Source organism: Dipodomys ordii, unplaced genomic scaffold (genome assembly GCF_000151885.1).
Source record: "Dipodomys ordii isolate 6190 unplaced genomic scaffold, Dord_2.0 Scaffold1, whole genome shotgun sequence".
NCBI lineage: Eukaryota > Metazoa > Chordata > Mammalia > Rodentia > Heteromyidae > Dipodomys > Dipodomys ordii.
Window position 1 is genome coordinate 65,841,458 of NW_012267217.1, and position 20,267 is coordinate 65,861,724.

General features: G+C 53.7%; 1 protein-coding gene across 1 annotated transcript in view; it reads left to right on the plus strand.

Moving 5' to 3' along the window:
• Window positions 1–19,341, plus strand: part of Agap1 (ArfGAP with GTPase domain, ankyrin repeat and PH domain 1) — a 345,764-nt gene extending 326,423 nt beyond the window's left edge. The window contains exons 18-19 of the mRNA XM_013023308.1: window positions 14,442–14,697; window positions 16,742–19,341. Of these exons, the coding sequence (XP_012878762.1) occupies window positions 14,442–14,697; window positions 16,742–16,945 (460 nt within the window). The 3' untranslated portion in view covers window positions 16,946–19,341. The remainder of the gene's footprint in view (window positions 1–14,441; window positions 14,698–16,741) is intronic.
• The last annotated feature ends 926 nt before the right edge of the window (window positions 19,342–20,267 follow it).

Below are 20,267 nucleotides of genomic sequence, written 5' to 3' on the forward strand. Positions count from 1 at the left end.
TGGGGCGCAGTCCCTCAGCTCTTCAGCTCAAGGCTAGCGCTCTACCACTTGAGCCACAGCACCACTTCCGGCTTTTTCTGCTTATGTGGTGCTAAAGAATCAAACCCAGGGCCTCATGCATGCAAGGCAAGCACTCTACCACTGAGCCACCTTCCCAGCCCCAGCTTTTTTTAAAAAAAGGAAAAAGCCACTTCTATTCTGGGAAATAGTTTGACAGGTTTATGTAAAACTGCATGTGAAATCCCCATATGACTTAGTAACTGAACTCTTGGTACTTATTCTAGAGAAATAAAAACTTTACACACAAAAAAATGTGTATAAACATTAATAGCAACTTTATCATAGCAGTCAAAACTGGAAAGACACAGATGCCTTTCAGTGGATGTCTTGTTCAACAAGCTAGAGCGTGGCTGTACGGTAGAATACTACTCAGCAATGACAAGGAGTAAACCGATTAATATAGCAACTTTGGTTGAATTTTCATGGAATCGTTGACAGAAAATTTTCAAAAGGTTATATACGATTCTGTGTGTGTGTGTGCGCGCGCGCGCGCGCGCGCGCGTGTGTGTGTGTGTGTGTGTGTGTGTGTAGCAGAACTCTAGAGGTGAAAGGTAAGGTATGATGGTTTGTGTCTGTTTTTCTAGCCACTCAGGAAGCCAACATAGGAGGATCCTTTGAGCCCAGGAGTTCAAGACCAGCCCGGGCAACATAGCAAGACCCCCCCACCTCAGATAGAATGAAATGAAATGGTAGAAATAGCGATCTGGGTGTGGTTTCCCAGGACTTGGGGATGGAGTGGGCCGGCATGAGGGGGTGAGCATGCTTGCAAAGGCGGCCCTTGTGCGGGAGGCGCTGGGGTCAGGATGCCTGGGGTCATCCTTAGTGGCGGATGTGGGAACAGTCACGTGAAAAGGTCACAAGGGACCAAACACCCAGACACGCACATACAAGTGAGCTCGGGCTGAACTGGAAAAGCACAAACAAGATGGCTGCTCGCCACAACGTGTCAGGACACGCGAGCTCTCTGAACACTTCCCTCGCAGTACAGGTGAATCACCGGGCATGGTCTTCCCACCGTGCGCCCTCCTCCCTTCCCTGTCCCCGGCCGCCCCCACAGCTAGCATTCTGTTTCTGTGAATCTGTGTGAGGCTCATCTGCCTTTGTAACCATGGTGGACCATGTCCCGCTGCACGTCTGTGACGTGTGTCCGCTCCGTTGCCTCTGCCCCGGCGTCTGTGAGTGGACACAGGATGGTGTCCACGTCTCTGCTCTTGTGAATTCTGGTGTGAACGCACAACCCAAGTTGTCTGGCTGGTCCCAGCACCACCCTTGCTGGGTCACATGACAGTTCTCTTTTTAATCACTTGAAGATGTGCCATGCTATCTTCTGGATTTTTTTTTATATTAAAAGAGTATATAGGGTTGGGAAGGTGGCTCAGTGGTAGAGTGCTTGCCTCTCATGGTCTTATAGTCCTTCAGGATACTCCCTGGTAAGACTAGTGTGTTAGAAAAGGTAGACTTGGGGCTGGGAAGGTGGCTCAGTGGTAGATTGCTCGCCTTGCATGCATGAGGCCCTGGGTTGGATTCCTCAGCACCACATATGCAGAAAAAGCCAGAAGTGGCGCTGTAGCTCAAGTGGTAGAGTGCTAGTCTTGAGCTGACGAGCTGAGGGACAGTGCCCAGACCCAGAGTTCAGGCCCATGACTGACCAAAAAAAAAAGGATATAGTGATTGTCCCCATGAAATCTTTTCGTTTTCTAGAAGGCTCTTTTAAAAGCTTTCAAGCATCTTGGTGCTCAAGGACAGCGAGGAAAGAGCCAGGACCTAGGAGCAAGGCAGAGCACCCTAAAGCTGCTGTGCACCGGCACGTGGCCCTGTGGGCAGGGTCTCTGGTGTAGAGAGAGAAGGCTGGCTGGACTGAAGATATACTTAGGGGAACTACACCATGGGGTCTGTGCTTTGCATTTTTTGGTGGACTGGCTCTAGCTTTGCCACCAGCTAATACCAGGGCCCCACCAGACTATACTGGCCCAGCTCAGGAATTCCTGGGGCCCTTCAGTAATTACGAGGATTCACACTAATGACAAGAGGATTAAGCCCAGTGGCTCAAGCCTGTAATCCTAACTACTCAGGAGGCTGAGATCTGAGGATCAAGGTTCTAAGCCAGCCCACGTAGCAAAGTCCATGAGACTTTTATAGCTCATCACACAAAAAAAGCACGAAGTGGAGCTCTGGCTCAAGTGGTAGACCTTTAGCCTTGAGCAAAAGAAGCTCAGGGACAGTTCCCAGGTCCTGAGTTCAAGCCCCAGGACTGGCAACCTCCCCCGCCTCTCCCCCCCCCAAAAAAAAAGAAGAAAAGAAAAAGGATTAAGCCTCAGTTGGTCTGACCTGAGCAGGCTGCACACTAGGTCTGGGCCAGGACGCCCACAGGCCTCGCTGCAGCAACCTTTCTACCAGAAAGCTCCATAGACAGTTAATTTCACCGAATCAAAGCCAGTGACACTGGGTAAATTAGACCCTGGGTCAATGTGGAAAAATAAAACATCTGACCAACTTCTGCCTCCTGGTCCCATTTGTTTAGAGGCTTGATGATGTCACTGAAAGAATTTCACTTTGCTTGTTAAATAATAACCTGTCCCATACTCCAGAGAATTAATTCATATCCTCGTGAGGAATCGCTCTGATACTTAGCTTTGCCACTACCCAGTCACACTTGAGAAGAATTGCCTAGTGAATTGTGTGTCTTTGAGCCCAGTGTTTTTAAGATCAGTTGAGAACGGAAGGCAGCTCTGATTGATTTGTTGGGTCTCCTCTGGAAAGGCGTCAGCTCTTTGATGGCATCCATCCCAGCCAGTGGGATGGCTGCTCCCAGGTCCCCTCACCCACACCCCACCAAAGAGCATGTCATTCAGACCCCCCACCCCACCCCTCCACTGCAGGCCCCAGACCACTAATCCCATTAGCATCCTCAGACTTTTGGAAAAAGGGAAAATGCAAATTGTCATTGTCTTTCCCTTGCATATTCTTGAATGCCTTTGGTCTTTCAATCTCTCTCCTTATTCTATCATTGGTGGCTGTGACTTTTACGCTCAAAGGAAAACCACCTGAAGAAGGTTCTTTCTTTCTCAAAATCAACAGTCTTTATATCTTTAAAAATTACTGCTAAGGCCACGTGCCAGTAGCTCATACCTATAATCCTAGCTACTCAGGAGGCTGAGATCTGAGGACATTGGTGTGAAACCAGCCTGGGCAGAAAAGTCCCTGTGAGATTCTTATTTCCAATTAACCACTCAAAAACCAAAAATGGCATTGTAGCTCAAATGATAGAAGGCTAGCCTTAAGCACAAAGAGGCTCGGGGACGGCGCCAGGACCTGAGTTCAACCTCCACAACTGCCCCGGGGGAAAAATATATTACTACTGCTCATGCCTGTAATCCTTGCTAGTCAGGGGGCTGAGATCTGAGGATCTTGGCTCAAAGCCAGCCTGTGCAGGAAAGTCAGCACAACTCTTACCTTGTTAAACACCAATAAAAGCCAGAAGTGAAGCTGTGGTTCATATGGTAGAGCACTATCCTTGAACACAAGAACTCGGGGACAGCACCAAAGTCCTGAGTTTAAGCCTCAGGACTGACACACAAATACACACACATCATCATCATCATCACTACACTACCACCTAGGATTAAAGTTCTTAAAGCCAGTTGGCAGTTGTTGCCAGAACTTTCTGTGGCTTTTCCAAATGTGTTGTCATTCCGGGCTGCGCCCTCTCCTGTGCCAGCACCCAGGAGAGCCGTAGCAGTGCCGCCCGCCCAGCTCTCCCCTCCGGTCCCTGCCTTCCCCATCCCCTTCCCCAGTGTTTAAAGGGCAGTGGTGCGAGCCCAGGGAGGGCCAGCGGTGTCCCAGGCGGGGGGAAGGGCCATTTCTCTTCCCTTGTCTGTTTATGGTGTGATATGTTCCAAAACCGATCACACCAGCCATTGAGGGTGAACTCAATTCCCTGAGACGGGACTCCACGCCGGGGCGGCGGGGCACACGGGGGAGGGGCGGCTGCGGTTCACACCACATTACCCCCATCCAGGACCGCGGCTTCCACTGCGCCTGCCCACTTTCTCCTGGCACAGACTTATTGGGGTTTATGCCTTCAAAATGGCTCTCTGCATGTTTTCGGTGGTGAAGCATAGAAACCTAATGTATGTGGCTGGCGAAGCTTCCTGGTAATTCCTGTACATGGGTGTGCGCGTGCGCACACACACACACACACACACACACACACACAGAGTCAACAAATGAATTCACAGACTTACCAGACTAGCTGTGGACTAATTAGTAAAGATGTCTAAAGCTGGGTGCCAGTGGCTCACATCTATAATCCTAGCTACTCAGGAGGCTGAGATCTAAGGATCACGGTTCAAAGCCAGCCCAGGCAGGAAAGTCCATGAGACTCTTAGCTCCAGTAAACCACCAGGAAACTGGAAGTAGCACTGTGGCTCAAGTGGTTTAGCGCTCGCCTTGAGCTGAAGTGCTGAGGGACAGCACCCAGGCCCAGAGTTCAAACCCAACTGACCAAAAAACAACAACAACAACAGATGTGGTAAGATGCAAGTCAAAAATGGCAGGAAGGACCAAGGCGTGGAGTGCGTCACTAGCACTACGGTTGGGGTAGCGAGAGTTGTGTCCTCACAAAGCCCTGTTTGTTTGTGTTTGGAGTAAATTAAGACATAGGAGGCAGCAAATTATAAAGCAAAAGTATGGAGGCTGCCTCTGGGACAGGCTGGACCCTCTGCCCTTCCTGAATCAGGATACATTTCTCTGAAGGTCATTTGCTTAGGAGTTAGACTGGTAAGCGACTTCCTTTCCATGGTCAGTCCCGGGTATCGGCCTCCTGGGGCCCCTGGGCCGGGCCCTGCTCACTGCCACCAGTTCTGTCCTGTTTGTCTCAGACCGAGCTGCGGCCAGGGCCTCTCCCTGCCCACTCTCAGCCTTAAACTCTCCATCGCCTTCCAGAAGAAAGAAGAAACTGCACCCACAAAGGTCACTGGTCTATCACCCCAGGTACCAGATTCTATGCTGCCCTGAGCCACGCACCCTCCACCAGCAGGGCCCGAGCGCAGGCCCTGCACCCCCCTCAGGGGTCTGTGTGCTGGGCATCCCGCTGCTGTCCCCAGCCGCCTGGCCTGAGCCCGCCTGTCACTCCTGGTCTCGCCTCCTCTGGGCCCAGCCTTGGTTCTTTTTCTCTCCTCATATGCCTGCCCTCATCCTTGCCCTAACCCTGAGACGTGGGGAGCTGTGGGAAGCACCCCAGTCCCAGTACTGCAGCTGCTCTGCACGCTCCACAAGTGCCCGCCTAGTGCCCGTCATCTGCCGCGCCAGGAGCCGGCTGTGTGCGCAGGACCAGGAGAGGAAGTGCCACAGCCTCAGTGAGGCCCTCACCCCCCTCGGCCTCCACCTCCGGCCCTCACCCCCCTCGGCCTCCACCTCCGGCCCTCACTCCCCCTCGGCCTCCACCTCCGGCCCTCACCCCCCTTGGCCTCCCCACCTCCGGCCTTCACCCCCCCTCAGCCTCCACCTCCGGCCCTCACCCACCTCGGCCTCCACCTCCGGGAGCCGCTTCACCACATGGAGCTGCAGCTTCCCAAGCTGAGCTCCTGATGGGCCAGGGCCTCATTCTTGCAACCTCCTGGGACCACACCCCACTAAGCCAGTGTCAGAGGCACTGTCCCCCTCACACCCACCTTCCCAGGTGCCTATCTGTCCTCAGATGGGGGGGGGTGCGGAGGAGAGCATCACGGCATCCGAAGCCCCAGTGCTTGGGTGACTCAAGTGACCGACTGGAATAGAGCCACGCTGGTGGACGCTGTCACCCCACCTCCGTCAGTTCCGGTCTCACCAAACCCAGACAGGCCCTGCCAGCAGTGGACATCATGGAAGGCAGGTGCTCTGTCTCCATGAGGGAAATCGGGGCCTTCATCCAGAGCCCCAGGCCCGCAGGACTGGCACAGCCAAGGCCGCCCCAGGAAGAGCGCTAGAGTCCTGGCATGGTTCCCCACGCACGCCGGGGAAGTGGAATCGCCTGCTGCCCTGCTCAGGCACGAGCGGCTACACTCGGGTTTTCCCCTTGTGTCAGATGAGGGTGGCGGCGCCAAAGGCTTAGGCCCGGTGGCCATCATCACAGGCCCAGGCCCTCCCTGCAGCCCAGGGCCCCTCCCACTTCTGAGTGCGGCCAAGTCCGGGATCCAGGCGCCATCATTGCCCGTGCAGTGCCGCCTTGCAGATGGCTGTGCCACATTGCACAGGGGCGGAGCGGACTCCTGTTGTGTCTTTTCTGTTAAGGACAACAGTTTTATCACGGGGGCCTGGCCAGCCCCCAGCCGCCGCCCCCCACACCATCCCTTCCTGAGCAGAACAGGGGAAGGATCGAGCACGGGGGGCCCTCGGGCACCGTTGCCCTCTCCCTGCCCTGTGGTCTGCTCTGGGGGAACCGGGCTGTCTGCGCTGCGCTCTCACGTCCACGCACACACTGCAAGTCACAGCAGCCCGAGCTGAAGACAAGCCCTGGGCTCCAGCGCTCTAGACCAAACCCTCAGAGCTCTGTCCTCCAAGACCACAGCCTCCAGGCCTCTTGGGGCCTCAGATGGTGTCTTGTCCAAGTCTGAGGGTTACACACGTGCCCTGGGCCAGGCAGAGGGCTGGCATGATTCAGCCAGACCCTGTGCAGCCCAGCAGCTGGCCTCCCAGATGGGCAGGTAGGCGGGACACCTGAGCGCCCAGCTGCCTACAGCTATGTGTCCACACCTCACACCTGTGTGCAGATGTACTGACCCCATACCTGCAGCCCAGCCCAGCTAACTGTGACTCAAAGACATAATAAGCCCAATACAGTTGACTTTATTTAATTAATAATGATCCTGTTCCGTTCCTCTGTGCTCATAAAACACCCTGCAGGTTGGCAAAAAAAAAAAAAAATATTGATCAGAAGTCAGGCGGGATATTTATTTTGTCTTTGCCCCGTGAGCATAAATCCTTGTCTGTTACCTCTTGCTTTCTGCATGGGGGGATTTACAGTGGCCAGTTTCTTAAAAGCTTTCCGTAATTAAGGAATAAATATCCATCGGTCTTTGTTGGCTGTCCTCGGGGCTGCAGCCTGACCCCTAGCAACGCAGCTGGGAGAGAAGGCATGCGTGGGAGGGGGCGCTCCGCCAGCCCGCACAGGGCCCCCTGCTTCCCCCGGGGGTGGGGGGCTCCTCTCTGCATATTGTTCCAGCCCCCTCTTCCATGCCTCCTCTCTCAGTTCCTGTTTGGCTGGAGGCAGGAAGCACTTTGGAAATTCCTTGCTGCTAGCCCTTTCTTTTCTCTCCTTCCTGGGTCTCTCCTTTCCTGGTCTGTCCCCGGTTCGGGACTGTGCACAGCGCTCTGGTGCAGCCTTCTTGCCCGAAGGCATGGCTCAAGTCCCCTACGCTTGGCTTCAGGGCCTCCTATGAAACACTAGAAAATCCTCTCCTGCCTGTTTTTCTTTGGCAGGACTGTGGGGGGTGAGGGGGGAGAGGGGAGAACCAGGGGCGGTGGGGAGGAGGAGTATCTGGAAGAGCTATACAGTAAGTCATAGGCATACACCCCATTACTCCTTGGCCTTTTACCATTGAGGGAAAGGATTCAAATAAAAATAAGCATTAGTTAGACTCCACAGGGAACAGACTTTCAGGAATGGCCCTTGATGTTCCTCCTCCTATAGAGAAATAATCTGAAAGGGGGCATGTTAGAAGGCTGAGCACCGAACTGCCAAGGGGTGGCTCTTCACACCACCTCAAAAGTCATCGCTGGCCACAGACAGCAGCTCCCACTCGGACTGAGGGGTGCCTGCACCTCAGCCAACCTCTATCTATCTATCTATATACATTCCAGTCCTGGGGCTTGAATTCAGCCTCAGCGCTGTCCCTGAGCTCTTCAGTTCAAGGCTAGCTCTCTACCACTTGAGCACCACTTCCGCTTTTCTGGTGGTTTATTGGAGATAAAAAGTCTCACAGATTTACCTACCCGGGCTGGCTTTGAACCACGATTCTCAAATCTCAGTCTCCTGAGTAGGATTACAGGCATGAGCCACCAGTGGTCAGCTCCTTAATTATTCTATAAATTTGGTTAGGAAGAAAATTAGGAGGGGAAAATGGACCACTTATCCATATCAGTGCATCATCTCTGTGACGGCAGCCATGCTCAGCATCTCTGGGGATGGCAATGATCTGGGACTGTGGGGGTTCTTGATCTGGTGTGGTGTTCTGTGAGGGGGTGTTCTAGATCTCCCCTGCCCAGAGTGACAACCACCAGCCACGTGTGCTCATTGAGCATTTGAAACACATGAGATGTATGTAAAGAAGTAAATTTTGCAAATTGCGAGGACAGAGGCATTCGGAGCTCAACAACTCCAAGTGTCGAGGGCAGTATCGTGATGAACTCAGGCAGGAAGACTCCCCTGCAGGAGTTTGCCAGGCACTGGAATGAGAAGGCATATATCCCGTGGGCAGCCAGAAGCTCCAAGACCACACAGGCCTTCCCGAGGCACCTCTCACTCCCTCGAGGACAGCTCAGTCTCCGATGGTTTATCAGTTCATGTCAACGTCTCAATGTTACCACGTGACCGCCTGCGGGGAGTGCTCCTACCAGGTCCCCAGTGCCAGGCACAGGAGATCTCATGCAAGGACCAAACCCCTGGGCCTCCCCATGGAACCCGCGCAGCCTCCACACAACCATCAACCCCACAGCCTGGACATGTGTTCACAGTTTCACTCCTGCTCTCTGCTGGACTCTACCCTCGACCTTGGGACCACAGAATCAGCTGTCCTGCATCTGTACAGCCCGATCTCTGCTCCTGGGCATGGGCACTGGGCCGGCTGGGAGTGGCACTGGCATCATGGCCTCAGCATGTCCTGGGCCAGGGTCAGCTCTTCCCACACACTAGTCAGAAAGCCCTCTAGCCCTTCATCTGGCCCTTGGTCTGCTCACCGGAGTGGCTGAAGATAATTCTGTGTCCCTCGTATCCCAATGGGAGAGCCCTTTTGCCCATCTGGGCTCCCAGCCACCTTTATCAGGCCTTCCGCCTTTCTGTGTGTTTGCTGTTTTGTTCGTTTTGGTAGCATCAGGGACTGAACTTGCTAGACAAGCACGCTACTACTTCAGCTGCTCCCCCAGCCATCCAACACGTCTTTAAGGCCAGACCAGGGGTTGAGGGGTAGCTCAGAGGTAGAACATATGCTTAGCATGCGTAAGACCCTGTGTTCCAAACCCAGAACTTAAAAAAAAAAAAAAAAAAAGCCAGGACCACATGAGGAACATGGCTTCTTCACAACCCCAGTTTCTCCAGGCCTGGGTGGGAGCACATTTCCTGTCACCCTCATTCCAGAGTGAAGACATTACACCGGTCAACTCTCCACCCTCTTCCCCTCTTTTGAAAGATTGACCCCTCTTTTTTACTGAAGCCTTTTTATTTTTGCCATCATTTCCCCAAATATGGCCACAAGCCACGCGCGTGGGTGGGTGGGTGGCACGCTTGTGGGCAGACATGAGCTTCACGAGATCCGGTGTTTTCAGCAATGAGTTAGGAGGCCACTTCCTGTCCACCCTTCCCTCAGAGGTGTTACAGTTTGGCCGGTGCCAGCAGCCGGGCATGTTCAGTGGGCACCAAGTCTACAAGCCTCAGCTAGGACGTGTTCGAGGGATCATCTTTGGGATGGGCACATGGGGGCCTGATAGGCCATCACTCCTCAGGGTCAGGGGTACAAAACCCCCCAGAGGATGGACAGCCAAGTCACGCAGACCACACAGCTCCCCAAAGGGCCTCTGACTCTGCCCCTGGGTGCCGTGCTTGGTACCCAACCAAGCCATGGTGCACGCACAGCGCAGCTCACGGCCATGACAAAGAGCCTCCATCATGGTGAAGAAGAGAAGAAAGCATGTCCATGGCACTTCTGAAGGTCTTTTCATTTGGGGAGCTGGGGGTCAGGGTCTGCTGCCCCTGTCCCTCACGCTCCCGCCCTTGATTTATTTAAAGGTGTGTCAGCACGAGACCAGATGAGCCCCTCCTCCCTGCCGGCGGCAGCCAGGCCAATAATTCATTTTTTAGCTCATTAGCTAACAGAGGCTGTGAGCAGTGGCCCTCCTGGGCATTGGAATGAGGAGAGGTGATCTACTGCAGCTCAGCCGCTCTTGAACTGGCCTTCCTTGGGGAGAAGGAAGGGCGTAACCAAGATGCACCGGAATCCCAGAAGCAATACCAGGACACCAGAACCACCACCATTAACATCAGGACACCGGAACCACCACCACACCACCAGGACATCCAAACCACCACCACACCACCAGGACACGGGAACCACCACCGCCACACCAGGACATGGGAACCACCTCTTAGAATCTGTCCCCTGATACTGGGGTTTCCCATGGCCAGGAACCCAGGTCAGAAGGTTTCTTTCACTCGTTCACTGTGTGGAAACCTCGAGAGCGTGAGAGAGCACTGACTCCACTGGCATCACAGAATGCCAGGCTGTGGGCCTCAGTAAAGCCACTGGCGCTGATTCATACCAACCAGCTTCTCCGAAGGCTGAAATACGAGATCCAGGTCCCAAACCTGCCTGCTCAGGAAAGCCCAAGAAACTCTTATCTCTAACAAGACAGCAAAACTCTGGAAATGGAGCTGTGGCTCAACTGGTAGAGTGCCGGCCTTGAGTAAGAAGGATTTCAGGAGCCAGGCACTGTTGGCTCACACCTGTCATCCTAGCTACTCCGGAAGCTGAGCTTTGAGGATCATGGTTCAAAGCCAGCTCAAGCAGAAAAGTCCATGAGATGCTAATCTCCAACTAAAACCAAAAAGTAAGGCCATGGTCCAAGCGGTAGAGCACTAGACTTGAGCAAAATCTTAAGAGACAGTGCCCAGTCCCTGAGTTCAAGCCCCAGTACTGGCACACAAAAAAAGAAAACTTATCTCATGGTTCTGGAGGCTGGAAGTCCAAGATGAAGGTCTTTTTTTTTTAGGGAGAGACAGGATTCTGGAATCTCTTACCCTTACATTGTTGCCTGCCCCGGCGCATTAGTGACCCACACCCCTCCCTCCTGCCCTCTCCCCCCAACCCCCAGCCTCATTTAACCTCAGCTGTGTCCCTGAAGACTCCCCAAAGTCAGCACACATCTGAAGACACCAAAGGGCTCGCTGGGGCCCTGTCAGCTCCCCTCCCCGTGCTGAGCACATTGAGTCATGGGGTCCCTGCATGTCTAGGCAGCAAGTCTAGAAACTTCAGGCGCCTCACCTGCCCACCAGCACCTCCAGCACAGACGCTGCGCCTCTGGTGAATGCCCTGGACCTGGCAGGGACACTGAAGGAAGAGGAGATGCAGCTGGCATGTGATCCACACAGTGCTACGATCCTTAAACATCCCCAGCCGCACTTCCCAGGACTGGGATACAAGGCGTCAGAGGAAAGGCCAAGGTATCCACAGCGAAGGAGAAAAAGGCAGACACCAGCCCGGTGCTGGGGGCTCACGCCTGTCATCCTAACTACTCAGGAGGCTGAGATCAGAGGATCACGATTCAAAGTCAGCCCCAGGGAAGAGAGTCTGTGAGACTCTTATGTCCAGTTAAGTGCCAAAAAAAGCTGGAAGTGGAGCTGAGGCTCAAGAGGTAAAGCGCTAGTTTAGAGCAACAAAGCTTAGCAACAGCACCCTGAGCCCAAGTCCCACCATTGGCAACCTCCCCCCGCCAAAAAAAAAAGAAAAAGGCAGACACTGAAACCCCGAGGTCTGTGATGAGAGGCATCCGCCCAGCCCAGCCTCTGCGAAACCCTCCTCCCCGAGGCCACAGGAGGCAGGTTCTGACCCGAGGACGTACGTGAGCGTGCCCAGGCCCAGGCATTAGCACCCACAAAACCGCACTGCCCTCATCTGGGCCATTTTCATACCAATCAGGTTTCCATTGCCAAGAACAGTGCTTGCAAGCTGCTGTTCTTTAAAAGACATGAATAAAGAGCTGCGATTCTCTCTGATGCTAAAAGCCACAGGCCCAACACACAGTGTGGGCCTCCTTCAGGCTGTGTATGGGGTGGGGGTGGGACCCACGTGGACGTGGGACTTGGAACTCGCTGTGTGTTCTTGAAGTATCTCTAGCTGCTGATCATGTCTAGCCATTTTCTGCATCTGAGGAGAGTTTTAAGCCATTGGGAATAGATGAGAGTTTAGGAAGCCAGAGCCTGGAGCCCTTCCCTTTTAAGACCTTCTCCTCGATACTCTTCCTACTGCCAGGTGCATAATATCGGCCCCTTCTCCGGGGCAGGTCACCCTAAAATAGCATACATTTCCATCCCTACACAGCCCAGTCCATGTTTACTCTGATTCTAGGGACACTGATTCCTTCGGAGCAAAACCAGTGTATTTTACCACACATGGGTCCCAGTGGGTCCGTAAGAGCTCAGTGTGGGGTGGCCACACTCAGGGACCAGAGTCACACCCGGCTCCAGGGAACACAGGGCTGCCGTGGTCAGGGGTTCAGAGTGGGGGCTCGTGCTCAGTCTTTAGTGAGGGCATTTGAATATTAAAAAGAAATTTTAGTAATTTCAGGCAGGACTAGAGTTTCCAGGCTCGGTTCTCCGGTTTATCACTGGGTGATTGGGCAATGGCTATTAAAACCAAGTGGAGCAGAATATGACAGCCTGATTTTAATGCCGACCAAAAAATGAGAGTTAGCAAATTGGAACTTGCAAATCTGGACGTCTTGTACGCCATTATCCCTTTTCATTTAAATGATATTTTGCACCTTTTGTGATTTATGACACGCATCAACAGTGGTTGACATTATAAACAAGGTTTTTCAGATAGTATCAGAGGCAAGGGGGGAGGTGCTGCCCTGTATGGAGGGGCTCTGGTGCCCAGGTAGGGGAGTGTGTGTGTGTGTGTGAGAGAGAGAGAGAGAAGGGAGGGCAGGCACCCCTGGGTCCTCAGCTGTAGCCACGTGTTTGTCCTGAAAACCTCTGAATGAAAAGAGGCGTGGGTCACTCGGGGGTCGCTCACATGTATCAGGAAGTGAAGCAAAACTAATCCAGATTTACTCCTGGAAGAGTCTGTTTGCCTAAGTATTTAAAAACAGATTAGGGCTCCCCGACACTAGATCACTGTGCACAATGTAAACACAGGAAAAGGTGCAAACAAGGAAGCAGAAATGTCATGGGTAATGAGTTTTCTTTCCAGACTCTGGCGAGGGCCCGAGTGATCTCTCTGCGTAGCCGGGAGCTGTGTATCCTGATGATTGCCTGGAGAGGATTCTGGACTGTAGGAGAGGCAATTGCGAATCAGCTCTTGCCAGCTGTTAGCAGTTACAGTCTCCTCAAGTACCTAGAACTTTCCTCATCACCCACACCCAAAAGGCTGTGCCCAGAGGAGCACACAGCCAGGGCCACACACCACGTTTCCAAGGGCTACTAGCAACCCCCCCTCCTTTTTAAGTGTTGTTGCCTTGGCTCCCACCGCCTTTTCTTTCCCTGGCAATCATGCAGTCCTGTTTGCAGTGTTTGCAGGGCCTTCTGCTCTTTTTTTTTTTTTTTTAAGAAACCTAACCCCAAATCCATCATTCGTTCCCCAAGCATCAGAGCAGCTCACCTGCTTGACGTCAGTATAAACACACTTTGCTGTGGAATTTTCTTTCTCCCGCCGGGCTCCCCCTCCAGCCTTCCCTCCCTCTCCAGCCTCCCCCCACCCCCACCCCTGCCTCCAGGAAGGGCCAGCTGCAGCTGGAGCCTGGGCTGGCCATCCGAGGCAGCGTCCTGAGCACTCTGCGCGGAAGCCCAGCTGGTCTCTATCATTGAAGTTCTTCACCTTCCCCTTTTGAAAAAGCCTTTCCCAAGATCGTGCCTGGCTGTGTTTCTTCCCTGGCCTCCGTTGGGGGCCGCCCTTCCTGGGTAGATGGGCTGCCAGTTCCTTCCACTGGTGTGTTGGCAGACACGGGGAACCTCCCACGTTCCTGCCCAGGGCGTGGAAGATCTGAGAGCCCACGCAGAGCAGAGGGAGCCCTCTGCTGGCCCCATGACCTGCACCCTGTCCCACAGAGCACCTGGCCTGTGGGATCCATCCTGGCCTCGTGCAGCCCCAGAACTCAGATTTTGAGAAACACGGCCCCCAGGCCCGTGGGCTCCCGTGCCTTCCTTCCAGCCACAGCTTCTGCACTACTAGGGAAGGAAATCAAGCGGTATCCGGGCAGAATCCTCCTCCTTCTGAAAGCTCTGGAGCCTGGGGGGGAGCTGGAGAGTCTGCATTTCTGGTAAATTCTGCAGTGGTCGATGTTAGAGGTTAGGCAGGTACCCCTTCTAGAACCTTCCCGAAAGGCACCTTGGGCCCTGTTTCTTTGCTCCCCTGGCGATGACTTCCCAGCGGGACGTCCCAAACGCAGTCTCCACCCACTTGTGCCTCTTGCAGGGAAGAGAAGGAGCGCTGGATCCGGGCCAAGTACGAGCAGAAGCTCTTCCTGGCCCCGCTGCCCTGCACCGAGCTGTCCCTGGGCCAGCACCTGCTGCGGGCCACCGCCGACGAGGACCTGAGGTCGGTCATCCTGCTGCTGGCCCACGGCTCCCGGGAGGAGGTGAACGAGACCTGCGGCGAGGGAGACGGCCGCACCGCCCTGCACCTGGCCTGCCGCAAGGGCAACGTGGTCCTGGCACAGCTGCTGATCTGGGTAGGTGGCGGGTGCCCCCCCCATGCCCGCGGAGGCCCGGGACAGAGCAGGGGCATGAAGGGATGATGTCAGAGGCTCGGCCTGTGCGACCACAGCCGCCTCCAGACACCCACAGGCCCCAGCCGCTGCTCGCATCTCCCCAGGACAGCCTGGGGGTCCCTGGGTGGGGAGGGAAGCTGTGCTCATCAGGGGTGAGGATGCTGCCCAGAGGAAGGCCAGCCTGCCCCTACCCAAAGGCAGGAATCCAACTCACTCTAACACGGCTACATGCGACTCGCGTGTCCACACAATGTCTACAGGCTGTTGGTCTTTTTTCTGCTAGTAGTAGTTCTGGAACTCAGCGCATGGGTGCCGATACCTCTTAAGTTTTCACTCAAGACTGCTCTGTACCACTCGAGCCACAGCTCCACTTCTAACTTCTTTTGGTGGTGAATTGGAGAGAAGTCTCCCCAATCTTCTTTCACCCTGTGACCTCGAAAGGAAGCCTGGTGCTGGCTCCGAACCTTCAGCCTCAGATCTCAGCCTCCAAAGTAGCTGGGACTACAGGTGTGAGCCAGTGGTACCTGGCTCTATCAGGCACTAAGCCAAAAGCGCTCAGATAGCCAGCGTTTTCCTCCCCAGTAATCAAGTAACAAGTGCATTTAGTGTGGGGGGCATACAGTCACAAACCAGCGGAGACACGCATCTCCCCTGCCATGAAGGACTGCGAGCTGGTCTGAGGCCTCCCAGACGGCGCCTTCGCGCTGCGGCCCCTCAGGGTAACTTCCCTGGCACGCGCCCTGCGCAGACACAAGCTGCACTGGCTGGGACAGTGTCACAGCTGAGCTTCCAGGATGGGACCTGAACACAGCAGGCGGAAAGCACAGGTCAGCCTGGAGCGGATTGCACCGCAGTGGCCCCCAGGGACCGCTCTACGCGAGGTGGCACTGTGGAGGGGGCGCACAGACGAGCGACCTCGAGCTGGCGTCCCCCCTTCTGACCCTGATGGGCAGAAATCCTGAGAAAGGCGTGGGGTGGGTGAGAGACTCCTTCACGGCGAGGCTTCTGCTGGCCGTCTGCACCCAGCGCGCAGCCGTTGAAAACAGCAACTGAACTGTTTGTGAAAATGGAAACCCTTGAAGTGGGGGGTGAGCTGTGCTTCGCAGTCGTTTTCTATCAAGATGATCACAAGCCAGCGTTCATTTTTCTTTTTAAAGGACAAATTATTTGTTTAGTTTTATCTACATTTACATTCACTAGAAAGGGCTGGGAAGGCGCATGCACGGACCAGGCCCTGGCTTCCATCCCACCGCCACCAGGAAAAACAAAAAAAGAAGATCCATATACACTGAGCTTTTAGCCCATGTTACGTCTAAGATTATAGGCGATTCTTTTCCCCTTGTGTTTGTTCTCTACAATGAGAATGAATTGCCTCAGATTTTTTTAAGTGATTCTTTTTTTCATTCTTTTCATTACAAAGTCAAAATACAAATAGCAAGCTAGGCGCTGGTGGCTTATGTCTGTCATACTAGCTTCTCAGCAAACATATGAAAACGGAGCTGTGGTTCAAATGGTAGAGTGCTGGCCTTAAGGAAAAAACCTACGGGAGGCAGGTGTCGGGGGCTCGCGCCTGTCCTCCTCGCTTTTCTGAGGCTGAGATCTGCAGATCACAATTCAAAGCCTGCCCAGGCAGGGAAGGCTTTGAGGTGTTTATCTTCCAGTAACATCCTAAAGCTGGAAGCAGAGGTGAGACTCCTATTACAGCACTACACTAGCCTTAAGCGAAAAGAGCTGAGGGACAAAGCCTCAATACTGCCACAGAAACAAAACAAATAAGGAGCCTAAAGTCTTTCTGGGCCTGTCCACGGTGTGAAGGGGAGGGGCTTTGAGCTGATAACAGCATTCTTTCCTTTAGCTAGACATGGCCGGAGTTCACTGGGCTTCCATACCCAGGTCTCTGTCCCCAGGGCCGGACCAAGCCCTGCGCTCTGCAGCCGATGCTCTGTGCCCCGGCTGCCCGCGGAACCCTGGTGACAGTGACACATCCTCTGTTGTCTCTCCACAGTACGGGGTAGACGTCATGGCCCGAGACGCCCACGGGAACACAGCCCTGGCCTACGCCCGGCAGGCCTCCAGCCAGGAGTGCATCGACGTGCTGCTGCAGTACGGCTGCCCGGACGAGCGCTTCGTGCTCATGGCCACCCCCAACCTGTCCCGAAAGAACAACAACCGGAACAACAGCGGCGGGAGGGTGCCCAGCATCATCTGAGCAAGCTCCGCCCGCCCTGGGGAGCCCCAGCACGTGAGTCCACGCGCCCCCTCCCTCTTCCTGGTGGTCACCTCCCACCCGCCCCTCACCCCACACAAAATCTCAGATCCTGGACCGGCCTCGAGGTGAAGAGGAGGAGGCCAGGAGCCTGCAGACCGAATCCTTTCCCAGCTCCTGAGACAACGCAGGAGACGACACCACAGCGTCCGTCCTTGATAGCACACTGCTGCGACCTGCACCCCGCAGGAAGGGACTCTGGGTGCTGGAGACCGAGCAGGGCAGGCAGTGGACTGGCGCGTGGGGGAGGGGAGACGAGGAGCAAGGAGAAGGGGTGAACATCTCCTCTCTGGCAGTTAAGCACATCCATACATTTCACCTCTACCAAACGGAGCACTTGGATTTCATCTCTTCTCCAGGAGCTTGACGGCATAAATCAGAAGCAAGCACAGAGTTTGTCAGGTCTGAAGCCCCTATGATGGTATGTGTCAAATCAGTTGTAGCTAATCTGTCCGGGGAGAATACTGGCTTCATTACACTTGTATAGTTGAGTTCTTCCAGCATTACCGCTGTTTAATAGAACATGATTAGTCATCAGGAGGAGAAAGCGTATTAGCCAACGAGGTAGTTACATGGCACGCTCTGGTGATTGCCCCAATCTGATTGCAATATTCTAAGAAGCATCATATTATCTCAGACATGTTCTTTCAAGCCCTTGGAGCCCTCCTTTCTAAATCCACTGTCATAATTTAGTATCTGTTTAATTTTTCAGTCCAAAGAGAGGAAATCAGTTGCGGGTATTATTTGACTGCGGTCTCCTTGATGCAAAAACAAAATGGAAAAAATAAATAAGAATAACCTGGAAATCCAGAAAGGAAGTGTCAGATCTCAGCCGAGAAGTAGCTCCTCTCGCGGGTTTCGTAAACTTACGTACATGCATAAAAGGCTTTTTTTTTTTACCCCCAAACAGAAGAGGAATTTTTTTCTGTCCTCAGACCAAAGTGGCTGTGTGGGGTCGCAGTCACCCCCAGGCCGCATGGCCCCGTTACCCAGGCTTCTGTCTTAGGTCCTTAGACAAGATGTGTGAAAATCTATTTGAATAAAAGAAGTTCATAAATATGCATTGATTTTTGTACAGACAAATGGCACCTCCGTTAATTTATAAATTGAACTGATGTGAACTAATAATGTGCAACTAGTTGAGATAAGAGGGTTACAGATCATTGTACATGGAAACTCTTCCCAGCGGTGAACACTTCCATTAATGTGATGTACAGCCTTTTCAGAGGAACACATCGGAGTGAGATGGTACAGCTTGCTTATTAAAACCGAGGAAGAAAGAAAGAAAACAACCAAGACATGGAAACAGATTAGCAGGGAGGGAACAAGCCCGTGATTTCCTCCTCCTCCTCCTCAGGCGTGACTTAGATTTGAGACCACTAACCACAGCCAGGACACCTCTGGCAACACAGGATGATTCTCTGAACCCTAGACCCAGGTATCCTGCAAGGCACCCCCGTGGGCAGCGGCTGATGGCGCTGGCACGGCCTGGCTCCTGAGACTCTGCAGACCCCGCACGGCTAGGCCACCACGCCTAGCCGTGTAACCTAGTTGAGTAACCGGGACCAGCCACGTCCAGCATGGTGTTCAGACTAGGAAACAAAATCGTGGTATACCTTGTGTTAGGAAGGGACGGGGTCCAGTGGCAGAGGGCAGGAGGAGGCCCCAGAGCCGGTGCCACGGTGTGCAGGAATGTGACACGAGTCCCACGGTCTCTTGGAGAAGCTCCTTGCTCTCATATGTTCAACCTTTATATTTTGTAAGAGTTTTTCCTCTTATTTCACTTAAAAATAATAATAATAAAGATGATGGGGGGAAATAAACTTTACACAGAATTTATATGTGGGTAAATGTTTCATGGAGATGATTTTGATCTTAATTAAGCTCAGTGGAACTGACCAGTATCCAAAAATATTCCCCGGTGTGGAAGCCATGATTCTAGAAACCTTGACCGCAGTTCCCAAATCCCGCAACACCCCCCCACCCCCGCAATCCAGCTTTTAATTCTGCGTTGCATCACTGTGTAGTTACTTTAAATGTGAATAGAGAAAAAATATGTCATTGCCTATTTTTGGAGACTACATTAGCACCTAATCCTCCTATCCACATTCACCTATACATAGCCTTTACCGTAGACTTTCTGTAGAAAACACAGCTAGAGGATAAATGACATTCTTAAATTATTTCATTGTAGCTCATTCCCACTATTGGGACTGCTTTATCCTAGTGGAGTCTTCTTCCGAAAAGAAATGGAGTTCCTTGTAAGGCTTCTCCTCGGGATGTATATGAGTGTGTACATATTATTATATGTGTTTATAATATAATATTTTCCCAAATGACTTCTTGTCTCACTTCGCCTTCCACAGCCCCAGTGCCCCATGGGTTCTTCCCCGCCCTCCCCCATCACTGGCCTCTGCCCTGGAAGCAGAGCCCCTCCCCCGCCCGTCAGCCACCCGGACCCGCTCCAGGAGGCCACACATTTTCGGGACCCCAGTTTTGACAACAGTTAGAAAGGAGGTTGTGGCATGGGAATGCCAGATTAGAGCACCGTCGCGAGTCTGTCTGTCCGTCAGCATCCTACCCAAAGTCCTTTCTCCATGCAGGACCTTCTTGCTCTGAGCCTAAAACTTACTCCTACCAAGAGCGGGTGAGGCCAGGGCAGAGGTCAGACGTTAGGAAAGCACACGAAAGGGCAGGAGGCCAGTTCTGTGGTCCGTTTCCATGTTCAGCTGTGGGAAGTAGCCATGGCCGCGGCAGCCACATCTCCAGAATCCACCTGATCAGGTGAACACACTCCCCTCGTGGACGCACCCCAAGGCAGGGCGGGTGGAGCGCTGGTGGGCCTCAGCGGCGGGTGATGTGAGCGCGTCCATCCCACACGGGGGTCACCGCATCGGGTGGCAGGTGGGAACCGTGAGGCAGAGATCTGGTTGGGTCTCTTCAGTGGCCAGGAAAGCCCTGCAAGGAAAAGCTACGCGCGGCTGACCCTGAGTGAGCCCCCCAGCTCTGGCCCTTCCAGCTCCATGTCATCCCAGGCCCGGCGTGCGGCGCCGCCAGCGGGTACCGTACCCTGTCCTAGTGTGACAGGAGTGTGGATGCCGCCGAGGAAGGCAGAGGAGTGGGCTCTCAGGCTCAAGGAGAGGGACTAGGATTCGAACCCTGAGCCTCGCGTGTGGCAGGCTCGATTGCTGAGCTGCGCGCGGGCTGTCACTCTTGCCTCACAAGAGTGGCTGGTAGATCCGCGCGGCTCAGGCTCGCGGATCAG